General features: G+C 40.9%; 1 protein-coding gene across 1 annotated transcript in view; it reads right to left on the bottom strand.

The window, feature by feature from the left end:
- The window catches only part of LOC311227727 (death-associated protein kinase 2), a 62,530-nt gene extending 52,119 nt beyond the window's left edge, over positions 1-10,411 (bottom strand). The window contains exons 1-4 of the mRNA XM_084313498.1: positions 10,272-10,411; positions 9,873-10,094; positions 4,917-5,055; positions 247-376 (exon numbers count right to left, since the gene is read on the bottom strand). Of these exons, the coding sequence (XP_084169624.1) occupies positions 247-376; positions 4,917-5,055; positions 9,873-10,094; positions 10,272-10,333 (553 nt within the window). The 5' untranslated portion in view covers positions 10,334-10,411. The remainder of the gene's footprint in view (positions 1-246; positions 377-4,916; positions 5,056-9,872; positions 10,095-10,271) is intronic.
- Between the last annotated feature and the right edge of the window lie 10,869 nt (positions 10,412-21,280).

The raw sequence follows: 21,280 nt of genomic DNA, 5'->3' as shown, positions 1-21,280 counted from the left end.
GGAGTCAAAGCCCTGCGGCTCTGGTCATCAGTACTGAATTATGTTCCAACAGGGAGTCAAAGCCCTGCGGCTCTGGTCATCAGTACTGAATTATGTTCCAACAGGGAGTCAAAGCCCCGCGGCCCTGGTCATCAGTACTGAATTATGTTCCAACAGGGAGACAAAGCCCTGCGGCCCTGGTCATCAGTACTGAATTATGTTCCAACAGGGAGACAAAGCCCCGCGGCCCTGGTCATCAGTACTCACGGATGTACTGCGGTGTGCCACTCAGGCTCTTGTACTCCTCGCCCTGCTTGAAGTGGTGCGCGAGGCCGAAGTCGATGATCTTGACGTCGGGGCGCTGGGCCGTCTTGTCCGACAGCATGATGTTCTCCGGCTGAGTGGAGAGAAGAACACACAGCGGGTCAGATGGGAGTCAAGGCCGGAACGACATTGTAATATCACAACATTGCGATATATTGCAGATCCAGAGCCTGTAGGATTATGAAGGACCTTCATCACCCCAACAACAGCCTGTTTAAACTGCTGCGGTCAGGCAAGCACCATCCATGCAGCAAAAACAGAGAGACTTAGACTATTTGCTTCTTCCCCCGGCCCAGGCCATCAGAACACTCAACACTGATCTCTCCACACACAAGCACACATGAACACACGCACACGCACACACACACACACACACACACACACACACACTACACATCCTCACTTACACCCTCTCACACACCCCTAAGTTACATACATAATACACTACAAAAAAAGGTCACTTTAAAAAACTACTATATACATCTTTGCACATATTTATATTCTAAATCCACTGTATATTTGTATAGTATTACTTTTTACTTCTTATGTTTAGTACTGTATTCATTCTTATTACTTTTTTATATTTATTGCACAATCCAGGTGTATGTATGTACATTGTATTGTATGTATGTGACAAATAAAACTCTTGAATCTTGAATCTACTGCGATTTATTACCTTTTTTCAACTGCAAATTATGTCCGAATATATACATCATCTGTTTTGTCTAATAAGATAAAGTTTTTCAGTATAATACTGACCAATGCAATGAAACCACATGCATCAAGAAAATACAAAACAAAACAATGTTGAATAATGTTGTTGAACTTGTCATCTTGGATCTCAGTGGCCTTGACTGGCTGACCTTAAAGATGACATGATGTATCTGTTCAACAATTTTATATGACTTCCTTGAATCTGTGAACATGTTTGGTATGTTTTTTTAACAGTAGTCTGAATCTAATTTGAATTATTTATTTTCCAGCACCACTGTCCTCCATAACACTGCTCTCAGATGTATCACTGGGGACAGGTCGCCATTGTGTATGATAAGGTAGGTTGGCCTTCTCTTTGTGACAGGTGCAACAATAATTGGAATTTGTTTATTTTTAAAGCACTTATTGGTAAGCTACCTCCTTGTATCTCAATGTTGTTAGAATGGAATTTAGGAACCTATTTGACCCGTTTTATCTGGCTGGTCCTTAGGGTCTGGTTCTTAGGGTCTGGTTCTTAGGGTCCCTTGTGCATTCTCTGAACTTGTGAATATCAGGCTTTTCAACTTGGAATGACCTCCAACCCACTCTAAAGTTGGAGATTCTTCCAAAATGTTCAGAATTTAAGAGAATGATTTCCGATCAACTTGCGACTTTTAACAGATTTAGTTGTTTATTAAACATTTTATTGTGTTATGTGACTCTGTTCGTTTATTTGTCTTTTAGGTTGATTGTAAACTTGTCTTTGCTGTAAATTAGGAAAACCTCAGCTTCCTACGAAGCAAAATACGTTTTAAATTAAATAATGTATATCATTATCGGGGAAAAAAGTCCTTCCGAATATCCTTATATTTATTTTTACCTCGCCCTACTCCGGGTGCGGTCAGCTATTTTTTGGTCATTCTCTTTATGTTCCAACAGCTACCAATAAATTAATGGTGATCTCTGTCTGTCTGTCCCAGACCCTGTCATCAGGCCTTCCAAAACCTCAGGGTGTCTGAGGCCCCGTTTAGACGGAAACGCTAGCAGGTGAATCCGCAAAAATATTTTTTCGGATGTGCCTTTCGTTTATACGGAAACGGCGTTTTTACGGGGTGAAACCGCAAAAAAGTGAGACTACCTTCCAGGGTGGAATTCCTAGAAACGCAAAAGCTTTGCGCTCTCGTCTAAACTGTAAAACCGTATAAATCTGTTAAAACGATGACGAAAGGGTTGTCACGGCTCTGGTCGCGCGTACTGCTTACGTCACAGGTAGCAGGTATGCGCCAGTAGCCGAGACGTAAACAAAGCAAGTATGTCTGACTATTATCAACGGAGATCACCTGAAGGCTACATTGGCAGTACTTTTAACCCTTTCACTGCCACACGACAGAAGGTTAACCCTTTACTATCACACAACCGGCTGTCGTGTGGCAGTGAAAGGGTTAACTACACAAGAATCTGTCCCGCGGCGTGAGTGGACCCACTGTCTGTGAGTGACTCTGCTTTGGTACAATCACATTCCCCATCCACAGTCTGCGAATCAGAGGCAGAGTAGGGCGGGTCTTCACAGCACGTCATGTGACATATGCGCCAATCGTGTGACAGCGGGGCTCCGTCGTTATAGCGTCGTCTGCACGGAGAATTCCACCCCAAAACGCTCGTCTAAACGTAAAATTAAAAGTGAAACCGCAAGATGACTTTTGCGGTTTCTGTTCACAAAACGCTCGTCTAAACGTAGTCTGAATCTTAACAACCAATCACATACTAGTGGTGTTCCCGGGGACGGGAGGACTAACACCACCATGATGTTCCTTGTTGAAAAGTCCAATACACATTTCTTTTTTTTATCCACTTTTTCTCCTCTTTCTATTTTTCTCCCATCCCAATTCCATTGTGCCAATTCTTCCCTCCCCTGTCTTGAACGTTGCTCGCATATGCCCCCCACTGGCCGGTTGTAGGGAGGATAGAAGCCTTGCATCACGTGTCCCCTCCAGTACACGAGGAGGCAGCCTGTCACATCTTTTCACCTGCCAGTGCGGACTCTCATTGGCGAGGTGTAACGTGTGGGAGGCTCACACTACCCCTGCTATTTCCTGTCTCTGCTGTGCAGGCGTCCCCAACCGACCTGTAGGAGTCGCTGTCCACAACGTCCAGATTACCACCCATCGACTTCCACCCTCTAACTCTGCCAATTGAGTTAGTATGACGGCTGGCCCAAGCCGGAGGCAACACCGACAGCCGGAGTCGTTGGTGACAAGCGCAATATCCGCTGCGCCACCCAGCCACCTCCAATACACATTATTATAGATATATATATTTATATATTTATATATATATATATATATATATATATATATATATATATATATATATATTTTTTTTTTTTTTTATCTATCGACCTTGAGTCTTTGTTGTGCATGCATAGTGCACCAACCGTGTCTGGCATGAAAAGTAATTTTCAGTACATTTCAGCTGGACCTGTACGTTAATTTCTTTCTTTTTTTCCCATAACTTTCTTTATTGGAAGCATTATACAGGTACAAAATATCAAAGTGCAAATGAGAGAAATCTTCCATTTTTCTATTCACAATTTGTATCCCCTAACCCAGGGGTCGGCAACCTGCGGCTCCGGAGCCGCAAGCGGCTCTTTAGCCAATCAGCTGCGGCTCCCTGGCCAAAAAAATTATTATATATATATATATATTTTTTTTTGTTCTCTTATTTTGGAGATCGATGTCATACTGTGACACTGAAATGAAAAAATATTTCATCAACAAAAATATTTAGTCAACAAAAATATTTCATCAACTAAAATATACAGTACGTCACACCCCGCGCCTCTCCCTGCCGTCTGCAAGTGGCTAATCTTGAGTTTCCGACCCCCCAGTAAGCTAACCATGGATACATTAAAAAAAAAAAATGGGAAAGTCTGAGGAAAATAGAGGGTTTAATTCAGCGTGGACAGATTAATTTGCTTTCACGACTAACGATGCAGGCTTACCTGTATGCCTGATATGTGGTGCGAAATTTGCGAACAACGAAAAATTTACTTTTTATTTGATAGATTTTCCACAAATAAGAAAAGGACTCAAATAGAGCTGCATAGTTCAGGGTTTTATTTCAAAGTAGGTCTACAGATGCCAGTGTTTTTTTCTCCTTTTCTGTGTTTTATTTCAAAGTAGGTCTACACATGGTAGTCTTTTTTCAAAGTGGACTACTTTTTATTTTATAAATGTTCCACAAATAAATGAAGGACTCAAATATACCTGAATAGTTCAGGGTTTTATTTCAAAGTCAGTCTACAGACACCAGTGTTTTGTCTCCTCTTCTGTGTTTTATTTAAAAATAGGTCTACACAGACAGTCTTTTTTCTCATCTTCATAAGAGTTTGAGGTTTCCCTTTGTTAAAAACAGCAATAAAAAGTCAACATTTTTCTTTTTGTTGCTTTATAATTCCATTAATGCAACAAACGGTGTGCTATAAGTATATAGTATAATAAATTGCAAATTACTTTGGGTATGCAATTGTCAGGCGTTTTATGCTAAATGTGGGGTATGCTTGGGGATATATAAAACGTTATACACTGTGTTATCTTCATTTTAAGGGTAAATAGGTTGTGCGGCTCCCTGAGCATTTAATTTTGTGGGAGGGGGGAAAAGTGGCTCTTTTGATAGTAAAGGTTGCTGACCCCTGCCCTAACCCCATCCCACCCAAGGAGAGCGACAACAAACGTATACCGGTATGTTATGCTGATGACATCGGTACAGGCAAAGCTAATGATAGCAGTGATAATGTCAACAATACAGAATACACATAAATAAAAATAGATAGACATAAATACAGATAAACAACGATAATAATTGAAATAATAACTAAAATAAATAAATAAAAGAAAACGGGGGGTCACTCCACACGGTACCTTGAGGTCAAAGTGACCGATGTGTTTACTGTGCATGAAGCCCACGCCTTCCAGTATCTGCTTCAGGAACTCAATGGCTTCGCTCTCTGTCAGGTTCTCCTTCTCAGCAATGAAGTCAAACAGCTCCCCTCCACTGATGCTGAAAGAGGAAAGATCACACAGAGTCTACTTTCTACTTTCTAAAACGTCATTTCAGAGATACATCACAGAGTGAGTCTACTTTCTACTTTCTAAAACGTCATTTCAGAGATACATCACAGAGTGAGTCTACTTTCTAAAACATCATTCAGAGATACATCACAGAGTGAGTCTACTTTCTAAAACATAATTCAGAGATACATCACAGAGTGAGTCTACTTTCTAAAACGTCATTTCAGAGATACATCACAGAGTGAGTCTACTTTCTAAAACATCATTCAGAGATACATCACAGAGTGAGTCTACTTTCTAAAACATCATTCAGAGATACATCACAGAGTGAGTCTACTTTCTAAAACATCATTCAGAGATACATCACAGAGTGAGTCTACTTTCTAAAACATTATTCAGAGATACATCACAGAGTGAGTCTACTTTCTAAAACATCATTCAGAGATACATCACAGAGTGAGTCTACTTTCTAAAACATCATTCAGATCCATCATCACTCCTCATTGAGGTAGAGCTCCCTCCTCTCCAGCTAGAGGTTGTAATAGCAGGGCGTGTCGAGGCAGCAGGCAGGGATGTGAGATACTGTACCGCCTTGATCCGACGCTCGAAAATCAGATTTTTTTTAGTTTGCATAAACTTTACTCAAATGGTCAGGTGGGCGTAGGGCTGATCCAAATGCTCTGAAGCTTCAATCCTTTCTACAGTAATCAAGGTCAGACTAGGGTCAGGCTAGTGCTCCATCTCTTGAATTTATGTCTTGTGAAGTATTGCACTCCTGACATCCATGTGGTAAATTTATAAGACACATGAGTGCAACTATGTCAGTGTAACAGGTACAACCTAGTACCTGCCACGAAACTTCGACCGCGCCTTGAGTGGGAGTCGAACCCCGGGCGTCCGCACGGGGGGAAGCAACACAAACCGCTGCGCCAAGAGAGGAACTCCTCTCTAAGCGCTCAGTTTGGATGCCTCTGGGGAGTGAGTTTCCCTTCCTGGTACCGCTACCGTGCCTCAGCCACTTCTCAACGTCGGAAGTTCTTCGTGACTGGGCTTCGCGGTACCATCCGTTACATTCACCCCCCCTGAACTCACACCACCCAAGGCATCCGGGTCACGGCACCACTGTAACAGGTACAACCTAGTACCTGCCACGAAACTTCGACCGCGCCTTGAGTGGGAGTCGAACCCCGGGCGTCCGCACGGGGGGAAGCAACACAAGCCGCTGCGCCAAGAGAGGAACTCCTCTCTAAGCGCTCAGTTTGGATGCCTCTGGGGAGTGAGTTTCACTTCCTGGTACCGCTACCGTGCCTCAGCCACTTCTCAACGTCGGAAGTTCTTCGTGACTGGGCTTCGCGGTACCATCCGTTACATCAGGCATGCATGCTGGCCTTTAGCCAGAGGTACAGAAACAGTACAAAAACATGGTGGTGTTTTGTTTATTTTCACATTTCACAACAGTTGTCTGTTCTTCTATAGTCCATAAGCTGAATACATTTCCTACCTCATATAAACTTTGTAAAGTCAATTGTCTCCGTTTTCTTTGCTCTTGCAATATTTACAGTACATCCGTGTTAAGTTTCACGTTCGGTTTTTGGTGAAGTTGTAATGTGTCCGATCTACTTTGATTGACAGGCAGTTGTTCGATTTTGATCATATGGACCAATCAATTTGAAGCACAAGGGCATGTTTCCATGCCTTCCGTGCACTCTTTGTGTGTTCTACGACGTCACCCCTGTGCTCGTTTATCGCATGTGTCCTCATTCAGGAAGAATACGTGATACACAATTTACAGGGACCCCTTTTCTCCTACTGTGCTCTATAGAGCCAATTGCCTCAACTAGTGGTCAAAAACTCCAATGGCTACATTTAATTGTATAGAAAATGTTAACATTGGTGGAGTGGATGATTATGATTAGCGAATGTAATGGGTCTCAGCAGATTGATTGATTGATTGATTGAAAATGTTATTAACAGATTGCAGAATGGGTACAGTACAGCTCAATACACACAGTTGTTAAGGGGATGCAGACCAGAGAAAGACTTTCGTCTTGTTTACATCAGGGTCCCCCATTTTCAATTCATCATATGTGCAGAGATGCTGAGAAAAGCTGACTCTGGAGTGAACAGTAGATTACAGGCTACTATTGTTGATGACAGTCTGGTATGGAAACTGCACCGCTAAGGACAGGAAGGCAATCCAGCGAGTGATAAAAACTGCTCAGTACATCTCATGAGCAGCCTTCCCCTCACTACAGGACATTTACTCTACCAGGGTCACCAGGAGTGCACACAATATCATTAACACTTTGCATGCCACGCCCGAGATTATTCGGGTTATTACCCCCCGGGTTGAATGCCCAATCACGAGAATATTCGTTTGTTCTCTTTTTTTTTTTTTTGCGATCTGAAATCATATTTCATCAACCGTGTCTACCGTTGGAAATTCAGCTACCTCAGGCGCTCAGATGTGAAAAAAGCGCCCCCTATCGTCTCCCAGATGGTAATTCACCCTTTTGGATTGAACTCAATGAAAATGAATGAGAAAAAAAAACCTGCACTCCACATTTTACTTCTCACTCATGCAACCGGCGTCTACCAGCTTCATGCTGGACTCTCGGAGCAGCAGGGAATATGTGTTTTACAGTATACACGGTGTATCACTAGAAGGAGCGATTTTTTCGAATGGCGATCAGGAATTGGAATAATCCATTTGGATACCATCTGATCTCAGGTAAGGAATCTATGTTACCAGTCTAAGGATAATCAGACCCGTTTTCACGGATATATAAGCTTTTATGTGATTATGTGATATCGCTGTTTGACTGTGAGCGCCGTCAGGAAATAGGAGACTCGATTTTCGCCTCGCCGCAAGAGCGTGCATGCGTACACATATACTATCGATAATCTAGCGTTTATTTGAAAACTATTCATAAATAGGCCGAAAAATGACAACGTTCTAGAATATTCCAGGAAAAGGCGATTATCAGGGAATCTCTTATTTTTTCCGTGAAACCGAGTGCTTTTCAGAATGGTAGAAAACGGAAATGAACCGATAAAAAAACAATCTGCTACGACAATGTTGACTGGAAAATGAGTCTTTGATAAGCGACGGGCAGATTAGACACATAGCCATAATTTAAAACATAGATTAGGCGATATTAACGCTAACATTGAAGTGGCCCTGGGCATTCAAGGGACTAATAAGAAATTAAACTTGGGCAGTGAAATTGTACAGTCCCCCCCCGCCCCACCTACCCAATCCAATGTACAGTTTCTACGCCTAATGTATATACTCTTTTCTTTCTGGACTCTTTTTGTATCACAAACAGTACTGTAATTGCAAATCTGGTATGTCATAAATGTAGAGATGTAGCAGTACTGTCTATCTGTATGTCATGTATGTCATACATGTTACAATGAATTGAAAATGGGGGACCCTGATGTAAACAAGACTAAAGTCTTTCTCTGGTCTGCATCCCCTTAACAATTGTATGTATTGAGCTGTACTGTACTGTACCCATTCTGCAATCTGTTAATAAAGTTTTCATTCATTCATTCATTCATTCAGTACACACCCCCAGCACAGACTCTTCAATCTCCTGCCATCAGGCAGGCGATATAGGAGTCTGAAATCCAGGACTACGAAACAGTTTCTACCCACAGGCCATCAGGCTTGTGAACAGCTCCCTCAGCTACTCCCTCCCCCCACTTCACAGTGTTTGAAACTGTGATCCCGCCCCCCCCCCCCCCTTTTTTCTTTTGTGTCAGGTAGACACTCTGACCTGACTGCCGCTGTGACCTCACTGTCACCCTTCCCCCAAACTGTGAACACTAAAGACACCTTTGTCTTTCACTTTAACTGCTGCTGTGACCCATTGACCCATTTGTAAACACTACTGGATCCTACACTGTGAACGGAACGTGCAATAAAGTCAATGTTACTCACTTGTGCCTTGTATATATCTTATACCATTTTTATTAAAAAAAAAAAAAAAATCCTTGGGCGCCCCAGTGGCGCCCCACATAGTGCCTCGCACGCCTCCCGCTCCCGGGCTGATTTGTCGCATGTCCCACATCTTCTCCCGTTCTCCCTCTCCTCTGTCGGTCTTGTATGGCCAATAAAAGCTGTAAAAATGCTCAAATAAATATTTAAAAAAAAAGATCCTTATTTTTAGCATTCGCTTGTATTTCAATTGTTCATTTTTAGTTAAGTATTGTGTTAAGCAGCTCAAAGTGCTTCACAGCAGCAAAAAAGACAGGCACAAAAAAAAATTCACATTAGGATCTAACATCCCAATAGGCCACCTTGTTTATGGTTTGATTCTATGGCAGTTTTAAAATAGACAATAATAAAAAAGAGTAAAATAGAATAGACAGGAGTAAAATAATGCAATAGTGCAGGGCAATAAGAAAAATCTGAATGACTGTTTAACAGTCTTTACCCACTTTCTTCCCTGTTTGATATCCACAGTTTAGATCCTGACAGTCTTCCTTCCTGTTTGATACCCACTTTGACCATTTGACCCTCCCTCCCAGGGCGCAGTTCCAGGCCTGGGTCCCCCACACAGTTTTAAAACCTGACAGTTTTTCTTCTTATATAAATAACATGTATGAATCCTGAAACTGGGCATAGTTCTGGTGTGGTTGCTCGGTGTGGTTGCTCTTTGTTCCTTTGTCGTCTTCTCCTACACACTTGTCGAGACTCTTGTATATGTTTTAATACCTCCCCAGAGATCCACTACTCCTCCACATTGCCCCACCCTACACACATACAACCCCCCCTCTCCCCCTCTTTATCCAACTCACAGCTCCACGATGAGCACCACCTCGGCTCGGCTCTCGAACACGTCCTTGAGGGCCATGATGTTGGGGTGCTGAAGGGCCTGAAGGAGCTCCACCTCCTGCTCCGCGCTCTTCCTCTCCATCCCCAGGCGGCTGCTGGCGCTCTTACGGATTTTCAGGAACTTCCCCGCCCAGGAGACCCCCGAGGCCCGCTCCTTCACCGCCCGGACCTGCCCAAAGTGGCCGCTGCACAGAGCAGAGACTGCATTTATATACTGTAGCTCTTTTATCCAAAGCGCTTTAGAACTTATGCCTCTTATTCAGTCATGCAAGTCATGCAAGGTGCCAACCTTCTCATCGAGAGCAGTTAGGGGTTAAGTGTCTTGCTCAGGGACACTTCGACACATGTCATGTCTATGTTACCTTCCAATAACTTCTCCAATCTCGTAGAGGTCCTCCACGTTCTCCAGCTTAAAAACAGCCATTATGTCTCCTCCTTCATAAACGCCTTAGTCCTGGTAGCTCCACCACTCCTCTCCACTAGGCCTTAGTCCTGGTAGCTCCACCACTCCTCTCCACTAGGCCTTAGTCCTGGTAGCTCCACCACTCCTCTCCACTGAGTCGTCGAGGCAAAAGCATCAAACTTGGACCTGAGATGGACGAGAGACAGGAAGATGAAAATGAAAGCTATTACGAGGAGAGATACAGGGGGGGGTGTAGAGACAAAGGAGAACAGTACAACAGACCAGTGCTGCGGATGTTAAAATAAAATGCTACAAGTACTCAACCATTAAGAATGTTCAGCGCCGCAAGCACCCACAAAGTTCCTGCACTTTGGAAAAGTACTACCCCCAGAGCAGGGACCTTTTGGTGGTAAAATAATCTACAGAAACCTCTGCTTAGACCTTGGTCCCCGCGGTGAAAAAGTTCCTAGTTCCTAGAAAGTGTCTATGGTGCAAACATGGCTTGAGATGTAAGCTTGTAGTATATACAGTTCCCTCTTTCTGACAGCAAGTTGACACCACCTAACAGTCACAGCTAACAGTGCAACACCTTAGTCGGGTTTGTGTCAGTGTTTGAAGCTCAGTGAGAGAAGAGTTGGTACTTTCTTTTTGTATTTCTGAAATGACCTCACCCACTCTGAAGTCTGAAAACAACATTGTAAAAAAATCTGAGACCCTGCGAAATGTCAGAGCACATCAGCCTCAGTGAGCAACACCCTTTCAGTTAGTTATGTAATGGGCTCATAGAGGTGTGATTAGCTTGGAAAGGAATTCATTGTGTCAGCAATGCAGTCATGTCTAATGAATGGAATATACGGTCATCTTGCCCAAAAACCAGCTTCACACAATGGCAAGAGAGAGGGGGATTTGTGGAGAGAGAGAGAGAGTTTAGTTCGTTATTTTTGTTTACTCAGTTTATTTGATCAGGGACAGTGCATATCAATCAACAGTTATACATTTATAAATTAATACAAATGAAAAACTGTAAATATGCCAACGTTAGCAGGGTTGCTAGTTTTCAGTTGTAGTCCCTGGGCTAGATGTTTAAGCCAGAAAATAAATAGAAAAATAGGACATTAAAGCCAATATAAAAACAATTTAAAACATATTCTGTACATTCACTCACTAGGCATCTATAAAAGAGAGAGAGAGAGAGAGAGAGAGAGAGAGAGAGAGAGAGAGAGAGAGAGAGAGAGAGAGAGAGAGAGAGAGAGAGAGAGAGAGAGAGAGAGAGAGAGAGAGAGAGAGAGAGAGAGAGAGAGAGAGAGAGAGAGAGAGAGAGAGACAGACAGACAGACAGACAGACAGACAGACAGACAGACAGACAGACAGACAGACAGACAGACAGACAGACAGACAGACAGACAGACAGACAGACAGACAGACAGACAGTGGGGCTAGGAGACATTCCATTGTTATCAGGTAGATTTTCAGGTAGATGTTCACAAGAATGCAAGTGTAGCGTAGACCTGTGCCCAGGGTTCGAATTATCACCTGAGAGCTATGGGGGCCCCCTGAATTTTTTTTTTTTACTATTTTTCTTCCTGGAATTGTGGCTGTTTTCGAAGTCATATTTAGAGGAATATCTCATTAGGATTAGTCTAATACTAAGTAATAATGACATCACACAACATTCTAATCATTAGACCAGGGGTGTCAAACTCATTTTCACAGAGGGCCACATCAGCATTATTGTTGCCCTCAAAGGGCCAAAGACCGTATTAATGTTAATGTAATGTAAAATAAATGTAGCTACTCATTTACATATTGTTAAACATGTTGTTTCTGTATTTATTACTTATACAAGTTATACATATTGCATATGCATTTGCATAGATGTAAAAATATATGTTAGCTTATGTTATTTTAACAAATAATTTTAGTTTATCAGAACCCCATATTACTCCATCAATCAATGATCAAACCATTCAAGTAAATAACAAAGAAGAATATCATCAAATACAAGCTATGACATTAAGTTTGTTCAAAACCTTTTTGTCACAGTCAAGAGGGGCAGAACTAACAACTGTGAGCTGCAAAGAACACGTGGGACAGATGTAGCAGATGTTACAAAAACAAATGGCTGCACACAACCTTGCAGAGGCCATACATACAACTAATGGAAGATAGTTTAATTAACTTTAATTAACAGATTGCAGAATGGGTACAGTACAGTACAGCTCAATACACACAATTGTTAAGGGAATGCAGACCAGAGAAAGACTTTCGACTTGTTTACTTCAGGGTCCCCCATTTTCAATTCATCATAACATATATGACACACACGACATACAGATAGACAGTACAGATACATTTATGACATACCAGATTTGCAAATACAGTACTGTTTGTGATACAAAAAGAGTCCAGAAATGAGAGAAGAGAAGAAGTACCCAGAGACAGATCTACAGTATTGGTACAGTATATTATCCTGTAAAACAATAAAGTCGTGATGACAAAAGTTGGCTATAAGAGAATAGTCTACACACTAGATAAATATGTCTGCAGATGTGCTATACAAGCTCATAAGATAAGAGTGTAATACCTTATTAGGTAGCAGTCTATTCAAAGGTTAAAACAAGGTTTCCCCCAGTAGATTAGGCTTATATTAAGCTACTCTCCCAATCTAATTTATATTATCACAAGAAATAAGAAGCTTACCCTGCCTGTAGGCTCCAATGTGGAGAGTTGTTGTATTCCCCTCCCTTGCTTTCGCCTTTCTTAATAAGTCTCCTTTTCTAGATCCAAAATTGAGTCAGTTGTTGTCTACAGCGGTGACTTCTCTTTCTTTCTGCCCTCCTCAGTTCCTCTCTACAGGGGTGTCAAACTCATTTTCACAGAGGGCCACATCAGCATTATGGTTGCCCTCAAAGGGCCAAAGACCGTATTAATGTTAATGTAATGTAAAATAAATGTAGCTACTCATTTACATATTGTTAAACATGTTGTTTATGTATTTATTACTTATTCAAGTTATACATATTGCATATGCATTTGCATAGATGTAGAAATATATGTTAGCTTATGTTATTTTAACAAATAATTTTAGTTTATCAGAACCCCATATTACTCCATCAATCAATGATCAAACCATTCAAGTAAATAACAAAGAAGAATATCATCAAATACAAGCTATGACATTAAGTTTGTTCAAAACCTTTTTGTCACAGTCAAGAGGGGCAGAACTAACAACTGTGAGCTGCAAAGAACACGTGGGACAGATGTAGCAGATGTTACAAAAACAAATGGCTGCACACAACCTTGCAGAGGCCACTAATGGAAGATAGTTTAATTAACTTTAATTAACAGATTGCAGAATGGGTACAGTACAGTACAGCTCAATACACACAATTGTTAAGGGGATGCAGACCAGAGAAGGACTTTCGACTTGTTTACTTCAGGGTCCCCCATTTTCAATTCGTAATCATCATCATCATCATTTATTTATTCGTACATGGAATTACCACAGTCCAACAGTACATATTCATATAATTCACCAAAAATACCATGGCCGAAAGGAACAGGAAGAAGAAAAAATCGTATATATACCTGCCCCTACACACACACAACACACCGATAGACATATTGTGTAAAACCAAACAGAATATACCCATTTTGCAAAAAAAAAATTTAATTTAACATCAACACAACCAAATTAAATCAACATAAATAAACCCATTTTGTCTATCTATCAGTCAAACTACATATTTAGGTTCATTCATTTACACACACACACACCCCCACACTTATATAATGTATTATACTTCTATATACTATCTAATTTCTATTTTATTATAATATAACTAAATCATACTATTTATTCTACACCATATTGGTACAGTATTATACAATATTTTAATATATTATTATTCTATGTTATGCTGCTATATACTATATTACTATACTCATACTGGCCTACACTACAACTCTATGCTACGTCATCCTGACACGCTAAACTGCAATATTATACTAAACTGTGCTATACTGTCTATGTATCTTTTCTTTGCACAACCTTTTGAAGTGAAATATATTATTGGAACTCTTTTCATCGTTCTGCAAGGAGTTCCATAGTTTGATACCTATAACTGAGGTGCACCTTTGTTTTAAGGTTGTTCGTGCAAATTGGTGTTTAAAATTTAATTTCCTTCTGTAACACACAACTGTAACTGTTATGATGAATTGAAAATGGGGGACCCTGATGGAAACAAGACGAAAGTCTTTCTCAGGTCTGCATCCTCTTAACAATTGTATGTATTGAACTGTACTGTACTGTACCCATTCTGCAATCTGTTAATAAACTTTTCAATCAATCAATCAATCAACTGTACTCAAAAATAACAAAATAAGGGTTGTCTCAGTTCACAACTATATTGGTCAAGTTTTGGGTGGGACTTGTTTGCGTCCCTACAGCTTCTTATTCAATTGAGCGAGATGCTCGGTTATGTCACACAGCCAGCTTGCATCTGACAGTTCAGACAATATTTCTTCAACCCTTTGTTACCTATTCCGCCTGGATCTTTTTTGTATTTTGGGCTGTAAAATTGTCAAAGAATGTCTGAGGAGTAAGTGCTTTTGGCTTTTTTCCTTTGTTACTTCATCAATACCTCAGATGTTCAACACACATGTATGTGTAAGAATGTGTAATAACTAAGGCTGTCAAAGCTTTATTAACGCATTAACCCACAATTATTTTAATGCCGCTATTTTTTTACCGGCGCTCTTGGGGGGGCCACATCAAATGACGTGGCGGGCCGCATTTGGCCCGCGGGCCATGAGTTTGACACCTATGCATTAGACTATTGTGTGATGTCATTATTCATACTTACTTCTTACTCACCTCTGATATATAATGCCATATTTACTTATTTGCATTTTGCATCTGAAAAAATACAACAATTTAATTTGAAAAATGAGACCAAATTTATGAACTTGAATTAACATTTATTTGTCTCTGCACTTATAAATCAAAAACTAACAAAATAATCTAATGGAAAATAAATAGTTGTATGGCACAGCAGCAGCATTTATCAGGATACAGTAAGTAACATTATCATCTGATAATAAAATGAACATAAAATAAATACTTGTATAAATCAAAATAAATAATGTTATAAACAAATGTGCACAGGTAATCAAGAACTGTATGAAAAATAGTAGCAGCATCTTCTTAGAACAAGAAGAAAAGTAACTACTGCAGCACGTCACCGACATGCAGACTGGAAGAGCCGGGATTCAAACCACTGACCTCTTTTATCCAAAGCGAGTAGTGACGACTATATTCTCTTCCTCAACTTCTTGCTCTGAGAGCTAGTCACAGTCCCATTCATCCACTGCTCTGCCAAATGGGCTCCAAATGATTTATTTAACAATATCTTGGCGTTTTTACATGGAAGGCAGCCAATGCATCCCTCCTTGGCAAATAACCAGTCATATTTATTTTTCCAAAAGTTCCACTGACTCGGACCCCAGCATTGTGGTGGTTGAGTAGCAGCGCAGTCCAGGTCTAGTGGTGGAGACTCGGGTCTGGCAGTGGCAACCGGCGCGGTAACAATAACAGGCGCACTGCGCACAGGAGCAGCAGAGCTAACACTAGTACTAGCACTAGCAGTGTCAACTTCAGTGACAGTAGCGCTGCTAGCTGCTGCACTAACAGCGTCAGTCTTTGGCCTTTTTATAAAACCAAAGCTGTCCAGCTTTGTACAGCCTTGCGGCGGGTTGAGCCTTTTTTTTTTTTTTCTTTTTGGCGGCATGTGGCGTACTGTTTAGTGTAGGGATGCTCGATATTGGCATTTTTACCGATACCGATATTCCGATATTGTCCAACTCTTAATTTCCGATACCGATATCAACCGATACCGATATATGCAGGGTTTCCCCGTCCAAAAAACTGAATAATTTCAGGTAACTAATAATTTCACTGGATATATATATAACAAATATTGTTATTGTTTTTTTTTTTTTTTAAACCGATACCGATATTTTCCGATATCACATTTTACTGCCGATATCGGCCGATAATATCGGTCGGCCGATAATATCGGACATCCCTAGTTTAGTGTTTATGTTTTCAGTTGCAGGACACGGACCTGCAGCTTTCTGTTTACAGCAGCTGCTTGCTGCTTCTTCTTCACTAGGTTGCAGTAGCGTTAAACTTATGGGTGACGCATAGCGGCTTGGAGGTGAAATGCAGCCTATTCCACAACATTAATTACTCAGTTCTTTTAAAAACTGAAAAGAAAAATATGATCTATTAACAATTTATTTAGGTAACATAAATAATACTAATTCGTAAAAAGAAAAAAAAAATATTATATAAATTTTTTGAGAGACCCCCACAGGGGGTCTTGACTATGGGGGCTCAGACTATAGCTATGGGGGCTGAGCCCCCATTGGCCCCCTCATAATTCGAACACTGCCTGTGCCCCCTCTTACAGTACGCTTACATTTTGTGAATCTATTTTCAAAAGAACTATGTGGTCAATGTGTTGCTGCTACTAGCCAACACCTGGGTAACACATTTTAAATGCCTTACTGGCATTTCTGCCACCTGTGTGCACTATTAGGTAACAGGGTCACCAAAACCCATAAGTTTGTTCCTCTTGGGATCATGAATGTGCACAGAAAATACCACGGTCCTATTGGCAAAGTTGTACACCAAGGATAGCTGTATGTGTGTCCAAAACCTTGTGTCAATCGGACTTACGGTGTACGAGTTAGTCAAGTCAAGTGTTTTCTTTATTAATCCCCTTGGGGGAATTCAGGTGTCATAGCAGCTTGGGGGAGGGGAGAGGGGAGGCACAGACAGGAAAAAAAGATAATATTAGAAAGAATAATAATAGAATAGAACATAATAATAATAATAATAATAATAATAATAATAATAACAATAATAATAATAATAATAATAATAATAATAATAAATAATAATAATAATAATAATAATAATAATAATAATAATAATAATAATAATAATAATAATAATAATAATAATAATAATAATGGGTGGGAGGGGTTTTGTGAGGATTGGTTCTTTCCCCACCACAGGCTTCTTAAGGTACTGTGATGATTGGTCCGTTCCCCGCCACACGCTCCGTTCCTTTAAGGTACTGTGAGGATTCTGTGATGATTGGTCCGTTGCCGAACGCACACTTCTAAGTCAAGTATCAATTACCATCACGCACCTGATGTGTGTTCTAATCAGCGCCCCAGAGGCTTCATATACTCTGACCTTCTGTCATTCGATGCCGGGTCGTTTTGAGTACTACTATTCTGGAATACAACTGCATATACCTGCTTTTCCCTGTCGCTGTTCCTGGTCTACTTTCTCTCCAGGACCTTTCTGTGGAGAACCGCTGTGGAGAACCTGGTTCCCCGTTTGGAGCTGCGCCTCGTTTTCTGCCCGCTTTACGCGTTGCGCTTTGGTGAGTTTTTGGAAACAGTTCTTTTTGGATTATCAGTTTTTTGTGTGTTTGGATAACACTGAAGAAATACCGTTTTTGTTTTGTACTGGACTCAGCTAATTTGTGTGTTAGGATAACACTGAAGAATTCCGTTTTGTTTCGCACTGGACTCAGCTCATTTGTGTGTTAGAATAACACTGAAGAATACCGTGTTGTTTTTCACTGGACTCAGCTAACTTGTGTGTGGTACACCGAAGATCAAGTCACTTGGGATTAATACTGGACTCAGTCACCTCTCTGCCTCTGTGTGTTCGTTGGGCTGTTTCTGATTTCTCTCTCTCTCCGTTTTCCACCGTGAGTGAAAGCTGGGAGTATCTGCAGAGCCGCTACAACGTCGCATGCCAATTCCTCACCACTATCTACTGGGAGTATCTGCAGAGCCGCTACATCGTCACATGCCAGATCCCCGTTTGTTTGATTACTGTACCTCATCTATCTTGTGACTCTGTAAATAAATACGCCCTAGCTTTTGGCTAACTCTGAACTTCCTGTCTGTGCCGTTGCGTCGGTTACAAACCATAACAGGTTTTCCAGTATAGCGGCCAGCTTTTTCCTCGTCTTCCTCTCTGCCACCACCTCTAGTTTGACCAGTTCAACTCCCACCACGGAGCTAGCCTTCCTCAACAGTAGTGTGGCTTTTCAAACGTTGACATTTTGACCTTTGATTATAGCGCCACCATCAGGTCAAATTGGAGATATTTGCTGTGATGCACTTCCACACTAATATCTATCATTGTGGTAAAAATCGCATGTCTCTATCATGTATTATCATATGCACCGTGAACCAAACATAAGCCTTCTTTGAATGTTTGTAAAAATTACTGATCGTAACATAACTGTCTGTAACATAAATCATCCAAAATGTAACCAAGCCTCCGATTGGCTCACACGCGACACACATAACTCGGTTTTTAAAAAGCTGAGCTATTGTCTTTTTTTTTAAACAATATGTTTATTGGTATTTTCTTTTTTTTTCAGTTTTACAGCAACAGTTCAACAACCATACAAAAGGAAATGCTGCCAACTGCCCCCCCTCCCCGAGTTACAGAAAAATAGATACAAAATACCCCCCCCCCCCCCTAAAATAAAAATAAAAAATCATTATAAACAAAAAGAACCTCTAGGCCAGACCCCCCCTCCCCTCCCCCAGACTAGGACCTCAACAAATTCAGTTTTTTCTTTTTTTACACATTTTGAGAATTTAGTAAACCCAGTTACACCCGTCTAACGGGTGCCCATACTTCTATACCAAACAAATAAATATCTAACGTTACATCTTTTCTCTTCAAAGAGCAACTAATAACATTTACAGTATCATTCATTGCAATATATACCCATCAGAAAGACAAAAGGGAGCTTCAATAATAGCCTACATCGTCAACCTACTATGTAATCTGTTCTAAGTATTGCCTAAACCCAGCCCAGCATTTATCAAAGAGATGTGGTTTTTTCTTAAGATTGAACATTATTTTCTCTGATGCCATGTACGAAGAGATTTCACTAAGCCACATAGACATGGGGGGGATTCAGCACTTTTCCACAGCATGGCAATACACTTGTTCCCTGCAATCATGACCAATTTAATGATCCGCACCTTGCCTCTCTTATCTGGAGAAATGTCAGACATGTCTCCTAATAATGCTAATTTAGGTGTACATGGGATCTCAAACCCTGTGACCTCTTCGAGAATCTCCCAAATTGAGCCCCAGTAAGGTCTCAGTTTGTTACATTCCCAGAACATGTGGAGCAGGCTACCTGTTTCCGTTGAGCACCTAGGGCAAAGGTCAGAGATAACATCATTCATCCTGTGAAGTCTTTCCGGCGTAAAATAGGTTCTATGGAGAATGTTAAATTGCATACGTTTATGTCGAGTGTTATATGAAAAAGATAGTGCAGACTCACATAGTGATTCCCATTCATCTTCATCAAAGGTACATTCCAGGTCCCGTTCCCATTTGTTCTTGGCGTTTAGGGGTATAATTTCTGTACTGGTCAGAATTCTATCATATGTTAATGATAGGATGCCTCTAGTGTGGAGCTATTGTCTTGTATCTCATCCTGTATCCATACGCTTGCAGTAGTTCTATCTATTACTCAATTTCACAATTTTCTTATATACTATGATTCTACTGTCACCATGTATGCATATGCTCACTACATGTATTTATTGCTCCATCTCCGCCCACTACAAACATGGGAACTCTCTAACCCAGGGGTCAGCAACCTTTTTGACATGGAGTGCCTGGTTGAAATATAGTTGTAACTAGTGTGCCTCAACAATATTCCATGCATCGTATTTTTTCTTCTTCTAATAATCAGGTATTTTTAATGATAATTTTTACATTATTACATCATTATTGTTATTGTTATTATTAACTATTATTATGATGGTTGTATCAACCCTAAATCTGAGTTGGGGGGGGGGGGTGAATGCAATGCAGACAAACAGCTGCATACAGTGCGACCATTTCACTCACATTTGCCCATTCATTTGTGGACACATCACACACCATCGGTGTGTGTACTGTACATGTGCTGTCATAGCTCCACCTACAGGCCTAATGGAGAACACCAGGAGAACCAGTTTTCAATCCATAATAAGTTAACAGACAAATAAGTACACAACCACATTATTTCAACCTAATAAAACTATGTTTATTGTCATTGTTTTAAGAACACGAGTTGACTTGGTAATACTCACATTTTTAGTAAAAAAAATTGCTTTTAACATGTGCAATGTTCAATGAAATAATAGAAAAATGAATAATAAAATGTCACAATGTCACAATGGTGACCTTAATAATGTTTTTGTTATAAGGCTCTGCAAATGTTACTGAATGATGTAGCAATGTATTTCCAGCTAAATTGAAATAAACAAATAAAGGGTCTCAATTAAATATGTGTAGTGTCACATGACACAGCACACAGATCAGAACACAGATCAGCACACGGGACACCTCAGAACACAGCTTCATCTAACGAGGCGTCGCAAGGTTTAACTGAGGCTAACATGATGGCACACACACAGTGCACACACAAAGCACACCCTCCTCCTCCTCCTCCTCCTCCAATCTCTCCACCAGATCTCTCTCTCTCTCTCTCAGCTATAGAGAGAGAGAGAGAGAGAGAGAGAGAGAGAGAGAGAGAGAGAGAGACATGACGCAAGGTTCAGCACCACACACAGTGGACAGCTCCCCTAGCCCTACACATACGCATGCATAATAATAATATATGCGCGATTGTGCGTATGCTCTATTATGCGTAGAGCCCTGCATATGCACGTTCAAGTTAACAAGCAAACCGATGTATAGGAAAATAAACAGCAGCCTACCTGTCGCGACAGTGAGATCCCTGGCCCTGTTTTGCCTGGCTGAGCTCCGTTATTTGGGGGGTGTAATTAGTCACTTTAAGCTGGACACATGCTTCGGAGTGGTCGGTTGTCAATCGACTCCGGGATGTTTTCTGACAT

Source organism: Notolepis coatsorum (genome assembly GCF_963971535.1).
Source record: "Notolepis coatsorum genome assembly, chromosome: 4".
NCBI lineage: Eukaryota > Metazoa > Chordata > Actinopteri > Aulopiformes > Paralepididae > Notolepis > Notolepis coatsorum.
The sequence above is the reverse complement of the archived record's forward strand: the minus strand, read 5'-3'. Positions and strand labels throughout refer to the sequence as shown.